Source organism: Melanaphis sacchari, unplaced genomic scaffold (genome assembly GCF_002803265.2).
Source record: "Melanaphis sacchari strain LSU unplaced genomic scaffold, SCAv2.0 Contig65_pilon_pilon, whole genome shotgun sequence".
Taxonomy (NCBI): Eukaryota; Metazoa; Arthropoda; class Insecta; order Hemiptera; family Aphididae; genus Melanaphis; species Melanaphis sacchari.
This window is the reverse complement of record NW_020271469.1, coordinates 716,447-739,218: the sequence shown is the minus strand read 5'-3', so window position 1 is coordinate 739,218 and position 22,772 is coordinate 716,447. Positions and strand designations below refer to the sequence as shown.

General features: G+C 25.8%; 2 protein-coding genes across 4 annotated transcripts; both read left to right on the top strand.

Moving 5' to 3' along the window:
* The first annotated feature begins 225 nt into the window (after nucleotides 1–225).
* LOC112600614 (DNA-directed RNA polymerase II subunit RPB1-like) lies at nucleotides 226–14,866 on the top strand. The gene is made up of 27 exons (XM_025347892.1): nucleotides 226–659; nucleotides 743–875; nucleotides 938–1,074; nucleotides 1,171–1,326; nucleotides 1,400–1,693; nucleotides 1,758–1,918; nucleotides 2,569–2,790; nucleotides 2,987–3,244; nucleotides 3,311–3,521; nucleotides 6,898–7,107; nucleotides 8,183–8,351; nucleotides 8,415–8,713; nucleotides 8,780–9,002; nucleotides 9,322–9,783; nucleotides 10,364–10,569; nucleotides 10,658–10,792; nucleotides 10,852–11,143; nucleotides 11,225–11,460; nucleotides 11,582–11,785; nucleotides 11,851–12,035; nucleotides 12,127–12,245; nucleotides 12,931–13,116; nucleotides 13,182–13,569; nucleotides 13,643–13,747; nucleotides 13,853–13,936; nucleotides 14,223–14,546; nucleotides 14,606–14,866. Exons 1-27 carry the CDS (start codon nucleotides 582–584, stop codon nucleotides 14,718–14,720), a joined length of 5,592 nt encoding a protein of 1,863 aa, XP_025203677.1. The 5' UTR covers nucleotides 226–581; the 3' UTR covers nucleotides 14,721–14,866.
* A 751-nt stretch (nucleotides 14,867–15,617) lies between these two features.
* Nucleotides 15,618–21,980, top strand: LOC112600578 (protein XRP2-like). Of its 3 annotated transcripts, XR_003115008.1 has the most exons (8): nucleotides 15,618–15,716; nucleotides 16,203–16,412; nucleotides 18,523–18,695; nucleotides 18,866–19,001; nucleotides 19,415–19,550; nucleotides 19,839–19,991; nucleotides 20,809–20,931; nucleotides 20,992–21,005. XR_003115008.1 is itself a non-coding variant. In XM_025347843.1 (7 exons), exons 1-7 carry the CDS (start codon nucleotides 15,658–15,660, stop codon nucleotides 21,900–21,902), a joined length of 981 nt encoding a protein of 326 aa, XP_025203628.1. In that variant the 5' UTR covers nucleotides 15,618–15,657; the 3' UTR covers nucleotides 21,903–21,980. The 3 variants fall into 3 exon arrangements, 2 of the variants coding, with proteins under 2 accessions (XP_025203628.1, XP_025203629.1); XM_025347843.1 differs by lacking the exons at nucleotides 20,809–20,931; nucleotides 20,992–21,005 and adding an exon at nucleotides 21,789–21,980; XM_025347844.1 differs by having other exon boundaries at nucleotides 20,809–21,044.
* The last annotated feature ends 792 nt before the right edge of the window (nucleotides 21,981–22,772 follow it).

The following is a 22,772-nucleotide window of genomic DNA, read 5'->3' as shown; positions in this document are numbered from 1 at the left end:
GGTTTAGAATCGGTGAATATCGTCTGGTAGCTCTGGTTATGTCCCGCAAGTCACGGTCGAACGTAGCAAATTATAGACTGTAGTTTCATAGTAGTACCAATAGTACCGGATGCTATGGGTAGTTCTTCCCGAGATTAGATCATGGAAGAAAAGATCAAATAGAACCCCAAACATGAACCTTACTGTTACATGTTACAAGTTTTGTGTTTGTGTTGCCGTTTTGCCAACACCATTGACATTTGACGCGTTTATCTCGTGAACACTGACAAAAAACGAATTTTTGTCCGTGTAATCGTGAAGATAAATGTCAATTGATATTATTTATTATTGTTAAACGGCCTTTAAGATTTTACAAATTACAATTCGCATGGTGGACGCTGGACCGTGGACGTATTCACTAATCAGCTTGTCACTTGTCAGTTTCCATCACGTCCGCAGTTGCGGACCGATTAGAATATTGTATGTCAATTACTATTATTCTCCACGTTACGAAGTTTAAAATTAAGCTCTCGTGCCGTGCTATTTGTGAAAATCGTTAATAATTCATGGATTGACACGACCGCTGAACTAACTCGATAATTATGGCTGCCAGTGACTCAAAGGCGCCAATCCGAACTGTCAAACGGGTGCAGTTCGGTATATTATCGGCGGACGAATGCGTTAGTATATACAGGAATTATAACTCATAATTATATTGATCATTATAAGTCTATGATATTTATTAACTATGTTACCTTTATAGCGGCGTATGTCTGTTACCGAAGGGGGCATTCGTTTTGCAGAGACGATGGAAGGCGGACGCCCCAAACTTGGTGGGCTCATGGATCCCCGACAAGGTGTTATTGATCGCTTCTCAAGATGTCAAACATGTGCAGGTTAGTAAAAATGTTGCCTTGAATTGAGTGTTTTATTTTTATTCATACAAATTTATTTACAGGTAATATGACCGAATGTTGTGGACATTTTGGCCATATTGAACTGGCTAAACCAGTATTTCACATAGGATTTCTAACCAAAGCCATAAAAATTCTACGTTGTGTCTGCTTTTACTGTTCCAAATTATTAGTGAGCCCTGTAAGTACAGTATTTATTGAAGTGTACAAAGTATAATATTATATTATTTATACTAAGATATATGTTTTATTACTATTATTATATATTTTTTCATAGACTCATCCAAAAGTAAAAGAAATTGTTATGAAATCAAAAGGACAACAGAGAAAACGTTTAGCTTTTATTTATGACCTATGTAAAGGCAAAAATATTTGTGAAGGAGGTGATGAACTAGATATCAATAAAGATAATGTTAATGATACAACTATGCCCGTAAGATTTATAACTAAGATGTATTATTTATTATATTATAAAAATTGTTTTACTGTCTCCAATTTTTAAATAGCCAAAAAAACAAGGTCATGGTGGTTGTGGTCGTTATCAACCAACTATAAGGCGTGTGGGTTTGGATTTAACAGCAGAATGGAAGCATGTCAATGAAGATTCTCAAGAGAAAAAAATACCGCTTACAGCCGAAAGAGTTTATGAAATTTTAAAGCACATTACTGATGAAGAGGTTGTGATTATGGGCATGGACCCTAAATTTGCTCGCCCTGATTGGATGATATTGACAGTATTACCTGTTCCTCCTTTACCTGTACGTCCAGCAATTGTTATGTTTGGTTCAATGAGAAATCAAGTAAGTTAACCTATGACATTAAAGTACCTATCTATGCAATTTTAACTTATTTTTTGTGTTACAGGATGATTTAACTCATAAATTATCTGACATAATAAAATGTAATAATGAATTAATTCGTAATGAACAGTCTGGTGCTGCTACACATATTATAGCTGAAAATATTAGAATGTTACAATACCATGTAGCAACTTTGGTTGATAATGATAGTCCTGGCTTACCAAGGTAAATTTAAAATTTATTAAAATAAAATAAAGTTTTATAATATTTAAATGCTTGCTTTAATAGTAAATTAATGTTCCAATAAAAAATCATTAAAATTTTTAATAATTATTATGGTTTTATTTTATTTAACTTTTTTACCAGCTTTAACCTTTTAAATTATATAAATAAACAAATATACTCTGCTGTACAGTATTTAATTTACTTATTGGTGATTTTCATTATTTTAAATAGAAATATATATATCTATTTGGAGTTTTTGTGGTTACATGATAAAAGTAGTCTTTTAATTATAACATTGTTTAATTTAAAGTGCAATTAGTAAAATAAAGTTTTTTATTTATATATACGACAACAAAAAGCCTGTAGTTTTGAGTGTTGTCAAAGGGCTGTTAATATCTATATTTTATAATATATACTAAAAACTTGAATTAAAGTTAATAGTGTAGATATATTTTCTAAACATTGTTACATGCTGAATTCAAAAATCTATTGATTTTAAATTATAAATCTGGCCTGAGCACATTTTATTTTTATTCCTATACAAATTTGAAATTGTATTGATTGTTTTTTCCAATATTTTAATTTTAACTTAATATATATTTTTATTTAAAATCTATTAGGATATAATTAGATTTTGTTAACATTTTTAGAGCAATGCAAAAATCTGGAAAGCCATTAAAAGCTATTAAAGCTCGTTTAAAAGGTAAAGAAGGTAGAATCCGAGGAAATTTGATGGGAAAGCGTGTAGATTTCTCTGCTCGTACTGTTATAACACCTGATCCAAATTTACGAATTGATGAAGTTGGTGTACCTCGTACTATTGCTCAAAACATGACATTTCCAGAGATTGTTACTCCATTTAACATTGATCAGTAAGTATTGAAATAATACTTATCATTATATACTAAATATGTATACTACAAATATTAAATGGACTAATTATGAGTTCATATTACTCTAAACATGATTTAGCAGCTTATGATTCATTAAATTTTAATGAATCATTAATTTAATCAACTGTTACAAAATTTGCTATAAATCATATAAAATACATTTTTTATTTAATAGAATGTTAGAATTGGTTCGTCGTGGTAATTCACAGTATCCTGGAGCTAAGTACATTATACGTGATAATGGTGAAAGAATTGATTTACGTTTCCATCCCAAACCATCAGATTTACATTTGCAATGTGGTTATAAAGTTGAAAGACACATAAAAGATGGTGACTTGGTAGTTTTTAATAGACAGCCTACTCTACATAAAATGAGTATGATGGGTCATAGAGTCAGAGTCTTGCCTTGGTCTACATTTAGAATGAATTTAAGGTAAGGTAGTAAAATAATTGTTGTATAAAAAAATATACTAATTAATATCTTATTTATAATCATTAGTTGTACGTCTCCTTATAATGCTGATTTTGATGGTGATGAAATGAACCTTCATGTTCCTCAATCTATGGAAACAAGAGCTGAAGTAGAAAATATTCATATTACTCCTAGGCAAATTATTACTCCTCAAGCTAATAAACCTGTAATGGGAATTGTACAAGATACATTGACAGCCATCAGGAAAATGACAAAAAGAGATGTGTTTATTGAGAAGGTAATTCTTCTAGTTATGTTATTATTTATAAATTATTATATTGTATACAATAATTTATAAAACTCAATTATTGTTAATAATAGCATTTTAATACTGTCTGCTATCGTTGGAAGAGAAATTAAAGGGTAATATATTTTTAAAATAGTTAAGTAATTTTAAACCTTTTATTTACCTAAATGTAAAAATGTTATTTTTTATAATTCTGTTTAATTGAACCAGTGTTTGTTAACAATAATTTTAATTATTTTAAAAATACTGGTAAATTAACATGATCATGATTTTAAATTAATATAAATAAATGAGTTCAATAAAATATAAATTAATTTATATAATATTCAATTGATCGTTAAACCAATGTTCATTAACAATAGTATGTTATTACTAGGATTATGATTTAAAGATAGTGTATATGATAAAAAGTAATTTACAATGTAAAAGATTTTCACTGATTTAATTTGTATAAAAAAAATCACTACTGTGTTCTTTGATAACCTATCCTCTAAAAGAGCATTAAAGATTTTAGCTTAAAATATTTTTGTACCTAGAGAATGATCTTTTGACGCCAACTAAAGTTATTAATGCTTATTTCATATCTAAATTATTATTTTTATTGTCTATTGTTTCTTCAGTCTAAACTTTGATGATTTTTCTAATAATTTTCTCACCTTTATTTAAACAATAATAAAGATTATATAATCAACATAGTGAAACGACAATTGATGAATGCCAACTTATAAACAATCTTAAATTTGCTATTCAAAAATTAATTTTAATTTTTAGATCGAATAAAACTACTTAGATTAATGCTAAATCAACTTTATTGATACGTTTGAAAACAATAATAATTAATAACACATGACCGTTAAATATGATATTGACATTGTGTCAGTTTTGCTAACTTTTATTGGTTAATAGTTTACCATGAATATTTATAAAATTATTATTATCTATTAGTAATATTATCTCCATAACATTAAAAAATAAAACATTAAATACTATTATAAGTTTTTATTTTTAAAATACTTAAAATATTCTAAACCTTAAACTCTTATCAAAATATTGGTAAATTATTAATTAATATACTCTTAAAATGAAATAACATTTTTAATTTAACCATTTTCGTTCTAAATTTTAGCTATTTTAAACTTATTTAACTTTTTTTAATTTTCAATTGATAAACAATAAATCTTATTAAGCTTATACTATAATTGTTTTTAAATAATGATCAAAAATTGTATATATTTAAAATTTCTAACAATTATTATTATATAATATTCAATTATTTGTTAACCCAATGCTCGTTAATGATTGTAGGTTATTACTTTCTACTATCATCTCCATAACATTGGAAAAAAAAAATTAAAAGTTTATATTGGTTTTTATTATTTTAAAACACCATAGTTCATTTGAACTTTTAACAAATTTCATCTATATTTAGAGCTCTAACTATTAACTAAATTTAGTTATATTATTAAGTAATTTTATTCGATTGAACCAGTACTCGTTAATAATAGTATTAATAATAATTTTACTATTATCTCCAAAATACTGGTAAATTAATATAATCTAGATTTGTATATTTTTGATTAATTTTATTAAATAAATTAAATATTACATTCTTAGTACACTTATTAGATTTAATAAATATGATAGAACATCAAATTTTATTATGATATTTTAATTTACAATCCAACAATGAATATACAAAATATTATCATTTAAGAATACTCATAACATGTCTGTTATTTAAATTATTGAGAAAACTCATTGTAAAAACATAGATAATATTTAAACCTTTAAATTTAATGCACTGATTAACCCAATTCTACAAAATTGGTTCTTCTGAATGTAATTTTATTAAAATTTATATTTATAAACGTATGTGGGTATTATGTCTTCTTATGATGGACAATAAAGCATGTGTAATGTCTTCTAAAATGTTATATTTTTAAAGTATTATAAATTTTTCTATATTTTCTTCATAGTTTTTCCTAAACAAAATTCTTATTTATTATAAATTTGAATAAATCTCCAATTACCTGACCTTATTACATATTTATTTATATATATATTATAAATAATAATCATATACTGTTAATATATCAAAAATTTTACAACCATAAATTTATACAATATTAAGTAATTTGTTAAATTAATGCTCGTTAACAACAGAATTTTTTAACTTTATGCTATCATATTTTGAACAGTAAAAAAATAAAAGGTTAATATAGGTTTTATCATTTTTAAATACCATAGTCATAAATCTTTAATAAGTATAATCTTTAATAAGTTTAATACCTTAGTATTAAAAGTATTAAATTTAGTTTTATAGTTTTGTTTTCATTGAACCAGTGCTCGTTAATAATAGTATAAGTAATTATTTTACTATTATCTCCATAACACTGGTAAATCAATTTAATCAAAAGTTGTATGTTTTTGGTTAATTTATTAATAATAATCAAATAATACTTTCTTAATACAATTATTTAATATTTTAAATGTTTTCTAAAAGAATCAAATCAAATGTCATGATACCTAATAAATCTTTTTATTTAATTGAAGTTCTCAAAAATGTAACATATTTATCTTTATAAATTAACTACTACTTTATCCTTATATTTATTACAGACAATTTAAGTAGCCTATTTAATGTTACATTTGCAATGACAACCAAACATTAACAAATAATGAAATATTTTGTTAATTGATTTTGCATTTAGTTTTAAATCATTTTTGTTGACATGAGAATTTCGTTTGTGTTATATTTGTTACATTATAATAATGACTGCCCAAAACATATGATTCAATTTTTTTGTATTATAAATAAAATATTTATTTTTATTTACCCGATTTCCTTATCTATCATTCTCCTTATTAATATTTCTATATTACTTTTTCTACTTATAGTAATTAAATATCAATATAATAATAATATATGTATAAAATTGATTCATCACTTAAAAAGATGTTAATGATTTTATTGTTTATTAGGTAATGCCAGAAGGCATTTCATTTCTTATAACAATATCAATGACTGTTTTTTTTTTTTTTAATTTTAGTGTTATATAAATGTTACAAAGTATTTACTTTTAATTGTTATTGTGATTAGTTATGTATAATTTAATCATTAGAGGCCTTAATATTGGGTAATCTTGTTACCAAAAATATTAAATTAAAAATATAGAAACTGATTTGAGATATTTCAAATTTATATTCATTAATTACTCATAAATGAATATTAAATCTGCTTCATGATTATAGGAGGCGATAGGGGTTTAATTGAAAATATATCCTGATATGTTAAAGAATCTTACACAACTCAATAATTTTAACATATATATATATATAACATAGATTTTATTTTTTATTTTTTTAGGAACAAATGATGAATTTATTAATGCATCTTCCCATCTGGGATGGAAAAATGCCAACTCCTTGTATTTTAAAACCAAAACCATTATGGACCGGAAAACAACTTTTTTCTTTAATTATCCCTGGAAATGTCAACATGATACGAACTCATTCCACTCATCCTGATGAAGAAGATAATGGTCCTTACAAATGGATATCACCTGGTGATACAAAGGTTTGTATTTATACAATATTAATGTTTAATATCAAATAATATTCCAATCAAAATGTTAGTTAGTCTGTATATCAATGATTAATTAATTATTAATGATAATTCTAAATTTTTGAATTACGAAAAAATAAATTTAATAATTTTATTTTTAATTGTGTTAATAATAATTTTACTGTTGTCTCTGAAGCACTAGTAAATTAATTAAATCAAGATCTGTATATTGTTGATTAATATTTTTAATTAAATCAAATATTTACATTTTTTAACTTAATTGATTTTAACTATGAATGCAAATTTATACTGTTGTAAACTTAATAAACGACAAACTTTACTTCGCTGTTCTTATCATTTTTAAATTCTTTCAAAAATTTTAAATATTAAAATTTCTAATAATTATATAATATTCAATTATTTGTTAACCCAATGCTCGTTAATGATTGTAGGTTATGACTTTCTACTATCATCTCCATAACATTGGAAAAAAAAATTAAAAGTTTATATTGGTTTTTATTATTTTAAAACACCATAGTTCATTTGAACTTTTAACAAATTTCATCTATATTTAGAGCTCTAACTATTAACTAAATTTAGTTACATTAAGCAATTTTATTTGATTGAACCAGTACTCGTTAATAATAGTATTGATAATAATTTTACTATTATCTCCAAAATACTGGTAAATTAATTTAATCTAGATTTGTATATTCTTGATTAATTTTGTCAATTAAATCAAATATTACATTTTTAGTACACTTATTAGATTTAACAAATGTGATAGCATATCTAGTTGTATTATATATTATTTTAAAATATTTTAATTTTCAAGAAAATTATGAAAGTAATACTTTTTAGTATCGTCAGTCTCTTAAAGATTAAAAATAAACTTAGTATACTTAAGTTTTTATTATTTTAAAACACCATAATTATTCTAGATACTTAAAAAACTATTTACTTTAATATTACAAGTATTTACTGCTATTTGAGTTAAGTTATTTTAAATAGTTTTATTTTTTGATTCAATAAAATAAAATATTTACATAATTTAATTTAGTAATTATTTGTATTTGCATATTTTTAGGTAATGGTTGAGCATGGTGAGTTGGTAATGGGAATATTATGTAAGAAAACTTTAGGTACATCAGCTGGATCATTGCTTCATATATGTATGTTAGAATTGGGCCATGAAGTATGTGGAAGGTTTTATGGTAACATTCAAACTGTGGTTAATAACTGGCTTTTATATGAAGGTACTTTATATTATTTCATATCAAAATATATTACTCAAAAATGTTCATAATGTTTATATTAAGGCCATTCAATTGGTATTGGTGATACTATTGCTGATCCCCAAACTTATTTGGAGATTCAAAGAGCAATTAAAAAAGCCAAAGAAGATGTAATAGAGGTAATTCAAAAAGCACATAATATGGATCTTGAGCCAACACCGGGTAACACTCTTCGTCAGACTTTTGAAAATCAAGTAAACAGAATTTTAAATGATGCTCGTGACAAAACTGGAGGTTCTGCTAAAAAATCTTTAACTGAATACAATAGCCTTAAAGCTATGGTAGTATCTGGTTCTAAAGGTTCAAACATTAACATTTCTCAGGTATATTATTTATTTATACCTTTTTTTCTATTACTTATATCTTTTTTTGTTTTTGTTTATATCTAGGTTATTGCTTGTGTAGGTCAACAGAACGTAGAAGGGAAACGTATACCATTTGGTTTTCGTAAACGTACTTTGCCACACTTTATTAAAGATGATTATGGACCAGAATCAAGAGGCTTTGTAGAAAATTCTTATCTAGCTGGTTTAACACCTTCAGAGTTTTACTTCCATGCTATGGGAGGTCGTGAAGGTCTTATTGATACTGCTGTGAAAACTGCTGAAACAGGTAAGAGTGGATTAGGTTATTAAAAAAAATCTTGTTTAGCATATTCTCTACAGAAAAAATACCAAATAGTGTAAACTAACATTTTTCGCATATTCTAAATTATTTCAATTACCATCATGTACCATGTACATTAATTTGGATAATTAAATTTTGTTAGGACCTTCTATAAGTATTATCACATAAATGCATTCAAATCGTACATAGATATTTCAGTTTTTAAGATATTTTTAAGGCCTATTTTCTCTATTTCATGACGAGAATTTTCAAGTATAATATAAAGTTAGCATGCTAAGTTATAATAATAATGATTTTTTTCTAGGTTACATCCAAAGACGTTTGATCAAAGCTATGGAATCTGTTATGGTCCACTATGATGGAACTGTACGTAACTCTGTTGGCCAATTAATTCAGTTGCGTTATGGAGAAGATGGTCTTTGTGGAGAAGCAGTAGAATTTCAAAGTATTGCTACTATAGAACCATCACACAAGAAATTTGAAAATGAATTTAAATTTGATGTTTCAAATGAAAGACATATGAGAAAAATATTCACTGAAGATGTTTTAAAAGAGATGATGGGTAGTAATGATACTGTAGCTGAATTAGAAAAAGAGTGGGAACAATTAAATAATGACAGAGATACTCTAAGAGAAATATTCCCTTCTGGTGAAAGCAAAGTAGTATTACCTTGTAATTTAAAACGTATGATTTGGAATGTTCAAAAAATTTTCCACATTAATAAACGAGGACCAACAGACTTAAATCCTATAAAAGTTGTAAATGGTAAATTTTCAATTTATTTAGTATTAATATATTATACAATATACAAAAAATTATTTTAAAATAGCACTTATTAGTATTTTATTATTAAAGTGTTAAGTACGCAGCTGTAAACAATAAAATTAATCTCACTGCTGTAGTATTAAGACTTCAAAATAACTATTTAAATCAGAAGTCTTCATTATATCGTATCTTACTTTTAGTTGAGGCATGCTAATATTTATTAAGCCCAGAAAATATTTTTATTTATTTGTGGATTTTATTCATTTAATAGACATTGTTACATCAAATGCAATTTTTAATATTTAATAATAAAAATAGGTGGCCTGCTGCCTAAAAATGTCCAAGACTCCTGATTTAACTATTTCACATCTTATATTTTTAAAATTTTGTAAAATTAAATACATTTTTTTAATCAATTTTGTAGATTAAAACACCAATATTTGTTCACAAAAATGTTTGCAAACCTTGAATTAGAACTTTGTCACACATTTTGTGTTCTACTGTTGTACTCAAAAATTAATCTTACTTTTTATTTCTATAATATAATGTATTCTTATGATATTTTTGTTTGTGATTACAGGAGTTAAAAAGTTATTAGACAAATGTGTTATTGTAGCTGGTGAAGATGAGTTAAGCAAAAAAGCTAATAAAAATGCTACTTTATTGTTTCAATGTTTAGTGCGTTCTACTTTATGCACTAAATTAGTATCTGAAAATTTCCGTCTTTCTTCTGAAGCATTTGAGTGGTTAGTTGGTGAAATTGAAAACAGATTTAAACAAGCTCAGGTTAGTATTTTTTTAAATTATAACAAAATATTATTAATAATCTTTACAATTAAGTATTAACCTTCATAAAAATAATTTACTTTTTCAGGCACAACCTGGCGAGATGGTTGGAGCATTAGCTGCTCAAAGTTTAGGAGAACCTGCTACTCAAATGACACTGAATACTTTTCATTTTGCTGGTGTATCTTCTAAAAATGTAACCTTAGGAGTACCTAGATTAAAGGTAATAATTTTATCATGGTTATTGTTAACAGTAAATTAATGTTGTTGTTTAAATTTTAGGAAATTATTAATATTAGTAAAAAGCCTAAAGCACCATCACTAACTGTATTTTTAACCGGAGCAGCTGCGAGAGATGCAGAAAAGGCCAAAAATGTATTATGTCGCCTTGAGCATACAACATTGAGAAAAGTCACAGCAAATACAGCTATTTATTATGATCCTGATCCTCAAAATACAGTTATTAGAGAAGATCAAGAGTTTGTAAATGTATATTATGAAATGCCTGATTTTGATCCTACGAGAATTTCTCCATGGTTGTTGCGAATTGAATTGGATAGAAAAAGAATGACTGGTATTTAATTAAACTAAATATGTTTTTGATTAAAAGTAATTTATAATATATATAATATCATATATTTATAAATTATTTTAGATAAAAAATTGACTATGGAAGCAATATCTGAAAAGATCAATGCAGGATTTGGTGATGATCTTAATTGTATATTTAATGATGACAATGCTGATAAATTAATTCTACGTATACGTATTATGAATGGCGAAGATGGAAAAATGAATGGTGGTGATGATGAAGACACTGTTGATAAAATGGAAGATGATATGTTCTTGAGATGTATCGAAGCAAACATGTTATCTGATATGACTTTACAAGTAAGTATCTGCTTATTAATAAATAGTTAAAGTTTAAATAGTAATTAACTAATCTAATACTTTTATTAACTTTATTTTATATATTTCTTGTATATCTAATAATTATTTTTGAAATTTATAGGGTATTGATTCTATTGGAAAAGTGTATATGCATTTGCCACAAACCGATTCCAAAAAGAGAATAATTATTACGGATACTGGAGAATTTAAAGCAATTGCTGATTGGTTGTTAGAAACTGATGGTACAAGTTTGATGAAAGTATTAAGTGAAAGAGATGTTGATCCTGTGAGAACATTTTCCAACGATATTTGTGAAATATTTTCGGTAAATATTATGCTTAAAATTAGATTAATTAAATACCTTGATATTAATTATATCTTCAACTTCAGGTTTTGGGTATTGAAGCCGTACGTAAGTCAGTCGAAAAAGAAATGAATACTGTATTGCAGTTCTATGGCTTGTACGTAAATTATCGTCATTTAGCATTATTGTGCGATGTTATGACAGCCAAAGGCCATTTAATGGCCATTACTAGACATGGTATTAATAGACAAGATACAGGAGCGTTAATGAGGTAAATATTATATAATATTTATATTCTACTGTTTATCAAATATGGTTTGAAATATAGATTTATAAAAAATATAATAATTCAATATTTGCAGATGTTCATTTGAAGAAACAGTCGATGTTTTATTAGATGCTGCTTCACATGCTGAAGTTGACCCAATGAGAGGTGTATCTGAAAACATTATTATGGGACAATTGCCTAGAATGGGAACAGGTATTTATTACAATTATTTACTAGAAATTAATGACAGAGTTATGTCCACATTAATAGTTTACATACAATTTAACATTACAAAACATCTTTTTCAATCCCAAAATTAACTTAAGTTATAGATAATAAAAATATAGATTGGGTGCTAATCAATCAAAACTCAGTCATACAGTTCAATATTTTTCTTGACCACTTTACTTCTATGTAAGGTGTTAACTCGTAGAAAATAATCATTATTTATTAGATATCTACTAGTCTATAATACATTTATGAATTCATTTAAACGAATCGCATAGTATATATTATATAATATGATAGGTGATTTAAATTATATTGATAATCATTAAGACTTATTGATAAAACAGTATAGATAATCAAAATCAATGATACTGTTGTGATATAAATGACCTTAATTAATAATTTTTCCGCTTAAAACTATCTTGTATTTCATGTATAACAATTCTTTACTTACTAAAATTTAAGAACACAGTAAAATATTAATAATTTTTATTAATTGATTTAACATCAAAATATTTAATTAAATAGATCTGTTTAAAAATAAAGAAATTTGTGTTGTAACTTCTACAACTTTTTTAAATTATAAATTGGTTTTCTGTTATGCATACTAAATAGTAAATATGTGTGAATATAGTTTTTAATAGAAATGTAACATACTATTTTTGTATAGGTTGTTTTGATTTGCTTTTGGATGCTGAAAAAGCTAAAGATGGTATAGAAATACCTATGGATAACGGTTATATGGGTATGGGTGGTGGTGGTATGTTTATGGCTGCTGGCACACCTTCTATGTCACCAGCTATGACTCCATGGGATCAAACATCCACACCAATTTATCAAAATAGCTGGTCTTCAAGTATGAGATTTAAATTAATGCAGTATTTTTTAGTATATTTAAAATTAATAAATTATTTCTTTTAGGTTTGGAAACTGGTATGACTCCTGGAGGACCTGGTTTTTCACCAGCAGGATCAAGTGAAGCTAGTGGAACTTCTCCTTTCTGGATGTCCTCTGGAGGAACCCCGGGTAGTCCTGGATCTCCAGGCATGGCCACTAGTCCTTATGTGCCTAGCCCTAGTTCCATGTCACCGAACTATAATTATCCTTCTAGCCCACAGTTTGGATCTTTATCACCTTCTATGACTCCAACTAATTATTCACCAACAAGTCCTCAATATTCTGCTACACAACAAAATACTCCAAAATATTCCTCAATGTCTCCAAACTATAATTATTCCCCAACAAGCCCGTCGTATTCACCTACTAGCCCTTCGTACTCTCACACTTCATATTCTCCGACAAGTCCTTCGTATGTATTTTTAAAATAACATTTAGTTTAGGTTAACCATAATCAATAAACTAATATAATTTTCTATGTTTAGCTATAGCCCAACATCTCCATCATATAGCCCTACGTCTCCATCTTACAGTCCGACGTCTCCGTCATATAGCCCAACATCTCCATCTTATAGCCCAACATCTCCATCGTAAGCATAATTTATAATTCAAAATAAAAGACATACTTACAAATTTTAAAATCATTTATTTTTAATATAAGCATGGTTGAGCTAAAATTGTTTATTATTTTACAGATACAGCCCTACCAGTCCTTCATACAGCCCTACATCTCCATCTTACAGTCCCACATCTCCATCATACAGTCCGACTTCACCATCGTAAGTACCTTTAAAGTTGATTTAATTTTTAAAAAATTTAACTTTTAACCCTAAATTGAGTAATTTTTACTTTTAAAACATATAATTATTTTAATTAATATAATTTGCATGTTAGTTATTTATATTCACAAACTGGAAATGTATAATATGTATTTTAATATTTATAAATTAAAATATTGATTTAATTTGAAAATTTCTTGTTTGGCATACCCAAAATTTTATATTTTATATTTGTTATATTTTTTGGTAAAAAAATAAATTAAAATATCATCATTAATTTAAACAGGTACAGCCCTACATCACCATCTTACAGTCCGACATCACCTTCGTATAGTCCGAGCTCTCCACAATATGCAGCATCTTCCCCATCGTATACACCTAGTGCTGCTTCATCTGGGGCCAGTAATTATAAATATTCGCCCACTTCGCCATCAGTTGCTGTTAGTCCTACATACTCCCCTACCAGTCCAATGTACTCTCCTTCAAATGCTTCTTACTCTCCATCTTCTTTACAACACACACCAAATGCTGGAGGTACACAATATAATCAGTCATATAGTCCCAGTTCGCCTGTATATTCACCTACCAATTTTTCGATGGCAAGTCCCAGGTAAGCCAAATAGTTTTCTTATTCTAATTAGCCTATTGTCACTGAACATTTTATTTTAGGTATTCTCCTACTTCGCCAACTTATTCACCTGGTGTTGGGAGTCCACATTATTCACCATCATCGCCCAGCTATTCACCAACGTCTCCAAATTATAGTGGACCAGATGAGCCTTAAGAAAACCCATATTCTTATTATTTTTATTTTTTTTTTTTTTTTTTTAAAGGACAGAGGGTATACAGTAACTTCAATGTGAAGAATAAAATTTATTTTACTTTTTTAAGTTAAGATATGCTGTAATCTTATATATATTTTTTTGTGTATAATTGAAATTACTTTTTAATAATTATTATTAAACTGTTTGCTTTGTTGAAAAACTATTAAATATGTTAAGTAATTCTTTTTATAATTGATACCTATATTTTTATTATTTGGATATTTAATAAGACTTATTTCAATGAATTACATTTTTTTTTTTTTATTATTGTTCTTATATTTTTTGTATTTATTATACCTACAACCTACTAAGCATTATATTGATGCTTTTACTCTTTATTTTTTTGTGTGTGTTATAGTTTTTTACTATATGGTAAATTGGTTTTTAAAATAAATTCTCAACTAAATCAAAACTTAACTTGATTACAATGTAAGGTTAGTTTATAAAAAAAATTTTTATCAAATTAAAATAAACTATACTGGTTTAAATTTTAAAAACAATGAATTATTATTCATATTCACATTAGTAGTTTCAGAAGTGTACTTTACATGTCTTGAATATAATTTTTGTCAAAATGTGGAGAGTTATATTGTATTAAATCTATTCAGATCATAGTTGTTACAATATGTTCATGTATATCAATACAATCAGCTATTTTTAAATGTTAGAATTAATTTTTTGGTGTTAGCATTGTTATTAACTTAATCAAACATCATATAATATATTGTGTTTAATACTATTATTTGAGTAATGGTATTGAAAAAAACTTATGTTGGTACACAATAGAAATGAATGATTTAAATAATAATATGTATAAACTGAAGTTACCGTGGAAACGGATATTTGTATACATTGTATTAAAACCAAGGAAACTGAAAATTCAACATTAGTGCAAAAATGGGATGTTTCTGTTGCAAAAATTCTGTTAAAGAGCCAAAAAAATTAATATACTCATGGTAACTATAATTATGCTTTATTGACTGTTATATAATATTACTCTTACATGATATAAATATGATTAGGTAAATATACCTAAACATTTATTTCTCAGTAATAAGTATTTACTAGTGAAGTTAGCTACTCAATCATTGACAAAGACAAATTTAAAAAAAAAATTGAGATGCTGAAACACCTATTCATTTTAGTTAATCTTATGAGATAATCATGAATTACACAATAATTAATTTCAAATACAATTATCATTTAATGGCCTCTTTAAATCTTATATTTAAATGTAATTAATTAAGAACTACCTAATTAACTATAATTTAAATAAATTATTAGAGTTCCTACTAACTTTAAAACTAAGAGTGTTAAATTCTAAGCCAATTCCCCCTACTACATCACATATATCATTCGTGATTCAAATTAAATAATAATTGAGGACTAACACCTACAACTGGTTTATACATTTCATGTTAATTAATTTATTGGTTTTATAGGGTTGAACGAAAACACTTGGACCCTGCAGATTATATGATAGAAAATTTAAATGGTTGCACAGCATATAAGTCTCCAGGGTCAATTGGCGGGCAACAATTTGTTATTCGCAATTGCCAGGACTCTAATATTTACTTGCTGGATCATATTGGTTCAGTAACTATAGATGATTGTCAGAGATGCACAATTATAGTAGGACCAACCAAACAAAGGTAAAAATAAAAAAAAATAATTAATATGTACAATTGGGAAATTTATTTGACTGAGAAATTTTGATAGTATCAAGTAGATAAATGATAAGCTGGAATATGGATACATGTGTCTTTAATCTCTTTTTAAGAATTTAAGAGCTCATATTAATAACTTCACTTTTCTCAATTTGGATAAAAATAAATAGATTTATTATTATTCTTAATTTTTAAAAATTTTTAACAAGTGAAACCATATTTTTAATTTTTAATTCCAAGCATTGAGGAAAAATAATTGTTCAAAGTTCAAAAGTTTGATAAATATTGATATTTTATCTAAATGCATAATAATATTGTTTTTTTTCTATTATAACTTTTCATTTGAAAAGTCAAATTTTAAATATGGCAGTAAAATGTCTCCTTTCATGTTATAAACTAAAATTTAAATTCCTTAACAAATTGTTTAATGTACAATACTTTTAAAATAGTATTACTGAACGCTTCATTCACTCAACTCACCAAGCTCTGTATAATATGTCATATTTATTACTTTTATAATTTTTCATACATATTGTGAATATTCTTTTAAAAATAAGAAAAAAAAATACTTTACTTTCTTATAAATACATAATATACATAATCAGTTTTAGCAAAATAAGTATTCTGCTTCAAAATATAATATTATGTTTAAAAAAAAAGTAGAAAAACTCAATTACTCCAACTGGCAACTTCAAGTATAACAATTAACACAATTTAATGATTGAGATTTGAGATAGACTAGAACACTAAAATAATATATTAATATCTACATATGTCCTAAAATTAAAAACAATTTAAAATTTAATTTGAATAGTCAAAATTAAAAATTATCAGTACTTTTTATAATAATTAAGTAGATACAACAAAATAAAAATTAGGGAAAACCCGAAATTTTTATGCAAAACTAATTTTTGACAATAAGAATTTTTTTTTTTAATATTATTCAACAAATACCACATCGTATATGCTTAGTTTTCAGTGTTTTCACTAAATATTTATACAAGCATTTCTATAGGTAGATACATAACCAAAATATTTTGATTTTTTGTTATATTTATAGAGATTTAACATTTGATATATTTTTATTTTATTTTTTAGAAGTTATAAACATGCTTTAATTTTCAACTTTGAAAGTGGTTTTTATTAAAAAAATAGATCAAGTAGATACTTAGTGGATCAAGAATATTATTATTATAATTATTTTTTTTTTAATTCAAAATAACCAGAGAAATTTTACTTTAATTTTTACTATTAAAAAAAAATTAGAATATTCCGACAAAACCAATTTTTATTTAATTCCATATTTTTTTATGGTAACAATTAAAAAATTAACTTTAATTTTTCTCCAAATAATTGTATTATAATAGAATCGTACAATTTTTTAATATAGGTATGTATATCTTTTGCTATTTATTAACATTCAAATTTTTCTACATCTTTTAGTATTTTTCGATTCACATAATGATATTTTTTTTTTTTTTGCCAGTAAAAAGGCTTTGACGTTTGACATCAGGTCCTAGATTTACTTTATAAGCATTCACAATTTATATGATTTATATGATTATAAAATAATTATACTAATAATTACACTTTCTTTTCTGTCAAATTAATGTTTAATTAGGTACTATAGGTTATACATTTTAATTATAAACAGACCAATTACATACATATAGGTACAATCATATGATGATGAAAAAATAAAATAATTATCAATGAAAATTATTCATATACCATCCACTTTAGTGTTAAGAATGTTAATCATCTGAACTTTAAAAAGTTATTTCTAAATTAGTGATTTAACAAGTACTGAAGAGTTTTATTACTGAATAGCCTTATAGCTTCTCTAGTGGAGACATCAAATTAAAATATATTTGTATATAGTAGTGTACAACTGTAATCATGATTACTTAATGTCTTCTTTTTAAATACCTATAATTGGTGAATTTTCTAAATAAAAAATAAGTAAAAAATAATATGACAAAATATGAAAATTGTGTAGGTATTTGTTTCTTGTATACTCTTGTAACGTTAAAAAAAATCAACCCCGATTACGTCTCATAATTCAAAAACATTGTATTCGATTTTTATTATTCAGCATTTTCGTAAGAGATACAATCAATTCAACAGTGGTAGTTGCCTGTGGTCAGTTTAGAGTTCGTGATTGTGCATTTTTAAAGATTTCGCTGTTTTGCTCCACTCAGCCGGTGATTGAATCCAGTCGAGAATTACAATTCAGTTGTTACCAGTTCTATTACAACCAGTTGGCTGGTAAGTATTTATTGTTTAATACATCTATATAACATAAAAACAATAGGTGTAATATGTCCTATCATTTACATATATCATCAATATGACAATGGTAAATAATCATCGACATCAACCATTCGTGTCTACTGTAAACTACTCTATTATAAAATATATTTTTGTCCTTCAATTAGATCAATTTACCAAAGCCGATCTTAATATATGGAATAACAATTGGAGAACTGTATATGATTACACATGGAACGAAGGTGACAATTGGACAGTGAATGAAGAGCCTATCGTCGTCGATTTACCTGATGAATTAAATAAGTACGTGGTTGTTATCAGATTGATAAATTTCAAAAGATCGAAAGAAAAAATGCAAATAAAATATAAATTCATTTTTTTTCTCATAGGTACCTGTTACCTAAAAATTCTTAAAGTTATTTACTAATTTTAATTAAATTTATACTATGTACCAATAACTGATAGATTTAAAAATTTCAAATCAAAACTATCTTAGGTTAACTTTTAATTGGCTAATATTTAACTATAGTAGTTCTGAAACTATTTAAATTTAAATAAGGAAGGAATATTTTTTTATTCAGTGGGCCACAGACTTTAAATAAGTTTATTCATACTTAAGACTTATATGATAATATTGTTTCCTAGGTATAGAATTACAAGTGACTTTAAATAAGTTTGTTCATACTTAAGACTTATGTGATAATATTGTTTCCTAGGTATGGAATTACAAGTGAATCCAAAAAGTCAGTTGTACCTCTCACCAAATGTAATCAACAATCAGGAGAAAATTGCTTTGTTGCATTTGGATTTGGAATTGAAGCTTTACGATTTATACAGGCTTTTCAGTCGCATGTAATATCAATTATAATTATTTAAATTTGTTCAGACTAACTAGGATACTTAAAAAATAATTTATCGCCTAATTACATTTTTGATGGAAATAATGTTAATACTATCAATTTTAATAAATTATAAGTTACATATTTAATGACTTATTAGTTATTAGTAATAATACAATACATTAAGTTTTGCTTAAATATCACTGATAGTATTGATTTTATCTTTAATAAATCTATACAAATGTATACAGTCTGTATATCACCTTAGTAAATTAACAAGAAATTGACTATTATTTTTCAGGAGACGGATTTATTGTTAATCAATTGCAATTATAGTGATGGCAAAGACACAAAGGTATTCCCAGAACGAGCAAAATTGTTTGAAACTAAAAAGGTTGAAACAATAATAGGACTACAAATACAAGGCCCACACGCTATAAACAAATGTTTAGCGGTAAGATCCGCCATAAACTATAAAAAAAAAAATTCAAATCTAGATTAAGGAAGGAGGGGCCATGACCCTAGGCTTACTATGAATATCGAACGGCAGCGGGTTTCTAGCAGTTGATGTCTCCTATAATAATTATATAACTAACTGTCTCGTTACGGTGTTACTCGTGTATATTAGTTTCTTTTTTGGTATTTTCGTAGGGTGCGTTAGGATTGGATCACACTATGCAGTATGCGTTTTGTCGGCAACCGAAAAATACTATCCCGGTCAACCGCAATTAGGACGATCGATTATACTGTGCGTTTTATCGGTAACCGAATCCATACAAACGAGATTAAAAAACCCGGAAATCGTTTTTAATTTTAAACTGATTTTATATTCCAACGAAATGTATCTAATATTATAAATAAAAAAAATAACAAAAAGGTCATGTTAGGTAATTAGAATTATTTGTTTTTATTTAAAACATGTACCTATCAACCAATCATACTAATAAAATAATAATATACATCTATATTATAGATTCTATAATATAAATAAAATATAATAATATATAAAATGTATATTACAAATATACTTCAAGTTTTTAATTATTTAAATTTAAAAATGATTATTAATTATTTATAAAATTTTCAATTTCGGTTACCGATAATTCGCGCAAGTGTGATCAGACAAACTGAATTGCATGTGTTGTGCTTTACTTCCCGAAACGCATCCGGACGGTTGGGCCACAACATTTTTTAATTTAATTGTATTGATAGTGTTAATATTACGTTGAATTACAATTTAATTGTGTGTGTGTGTGTGTTAATTGTTATAGCACGATTAGATTTTTATTGGGCTGATGATCGACAGTAAATGAACGCAGCACGTTTTCATTATTTGACATTATTTTTGGGGCTGCACATTAATTGCGTTCCGATTTATAAAAATCGATAATAAGGTACAAGAATTGTGTCCGGCTTTATCTAAAAGACTATTTTATAATTATATTTTTTTCCAGTTCTATTTCAAATGGTAAGGTAAATTTTAAGTAAATTATACTTTTAGTTTGTATACGGGAAGGAAAATTATGTTTTTACGTCTTATAATTTTTTAAATATTAATTTAATTTACATACCTACTTCTAATTGCAAAAAAACGAAAAAAAATCATATTTTTAACCTACCGATAGTTATAATGTGCTTTTGACAGTCTTAAGTCTGTAGGAAAATTATGTTTTTAAGTTGGGACGCAACTCGCGTAGGTACTCGATATTGCCGGGACGCAATTCATGTGGAAAATGGTTTTCGAGACGCAATTCGTTTATGGGTCCATAAAATTGTTTGATCTCAAGCAGTCAAGCCCAAAATTATTTTGATCCAGGCTTGAAAACATTTAGAAGTATTACTAGTATTAACGTATTATAATTTATATTACTTCCAACAACTTACTATTTTAAACTAGTGATGTCAAAAATCTGGATTTTTAGATATCTGGATCCGAAATTTAATAACCGAATAATCCAAATTTTCACATATCTCATGATAATAAAGAAAGATTTTAAAAACATGTTGACGCAATATATAGTATTAAATAATATTATATTTCATGTCATAGAATGTAGATCATGTACCTATTTTTATAAGTAAGCAACAAGTTAAAATATCTGGATTATTTCGATTCGGATTTCCGGATTATTTGAATAGAATGGAATCCGGCTATTAGTGACACCACTATTTTAAATCTTACACTGAGTAAAATATAGCTATAAAGTATCTAGAGTTGTTTTATTTTTATTCATAAAATTTTCTTTAATAGATTTTAGCCAATGATTTTCCTCAATTCACAACAATGATCAGTTCAACAGAAACTGAAGCCAAAGAATTAATTAAAATGTTTTTCGACAAATTTGAGAATGAATTTCAACCCTAATGGTTAATCATTTAAAAATGTATTTTATTTTATTTGTAGTTATTTCATTATCTTGATATAATTTTAATATTATTTTAACGTAACATTGTACATTTTGTTTTCAGAAATTGTTTAATAGCAAATTTTAAATTAATGATAAATGTTTATTTAAGCATAATAATTAATGTATTTTGTATAACTTAATTACATTGTGAATTTATTTAAATTTAGTAAACATGGTAAAAATTATTTATTTTTAAATTATGAATTTATTTTTAGGTAAGAATTTAAATATGTATATATATTTTTTATTTAATGATTTAATATTTTTAATTATATTTATTTATATGTTTACAAATATAAAAACTTAGAGAGAAAAAAGGCTTGATTATTAAAACGACTATAAAGAGGATATGATTGTACAGTTAAGTTTTCTTTTTGTCTTCATACAACTTAGACGAAACAAATTAATACAAAATCACTATTTCCTATTTTTGAGGGTATGTTATATCAATTTGTCTAGAAATTGTCCAAAAACCATTTAATATAAATAATAATAAAATAAATAAGTACTGTATATTATGTATTCAATATGTGCATTAATATGTCAAATGCTCAAAAGTAATATCTACCATAATTTTTATATAGATGGTTTTACTGAAATCACTTTTTATGATTTTGCATGAATGTATTTTATCTATGTTGTGTGTCAGAGAGATAACAAATACTGCACCGACATCCATTTAAGATCTGTTTGGGAAAAAAACCATTAAATAGATCATGCTTTGATGGAAATACCAAGTATTCATTAATGACAATTAGAATATCAAAAATAGCAAATTAATGCATACTAAATGATAGTCATAATATTATTTATTTCAACAATAAACC

What these genes read in the sequence shown, in the direction of transcription:
- LOC112600614 (XM_025347892.1), top strand. Translation starts at nt 582, where the DNA reads ATGGCTGCCAGTGACTCAAAGGCGCCAATCCGAACTGTCAAACGGGTG. An exon ending in CCAAATTATTAGTGAGCCCT is followed by an intron (nt 1,075 to 1,170) that starts GTAAGTACAGTA and finishes ATTTTTTCATAG; the next exon opens with ACTCATCCAAAAGTAAAAGA. An exon ending in TTGGTTCAATGAGAAATCAA is followed by an intron (nt 1,694 to 1,757) that starts GTAAGTTAACCT and finishes TTTGTGTTACAG; the next exon opens with GATGATTTAACTCATAAATT.
- LOC112600578 (XM_025347843.1), top strand. Translation starts at nt 15,658, where the DNA reads ATGGGATGTTTCTGTTGCAAAAATTCTGTTAAAGAGCCAAAAAAATTA. An exon ending in AAAAAATTAATATACTCATG is followed by an intron (nt 15,717 to 16,202) that starts GTAACTATAATT and finishes TTGGTTTTATAG; the next exon opens with GGTTGAACGAAAACACTTGG. An exon ending in CTATAAACAAATGTTTAGCG is followed by an intron (nt 19,992 to 21,788) that starts GTAAGATCCGCC and finishes TTTCTTTAATAG; the next exon opens with ATTTTAGCCAATGATTTTCC.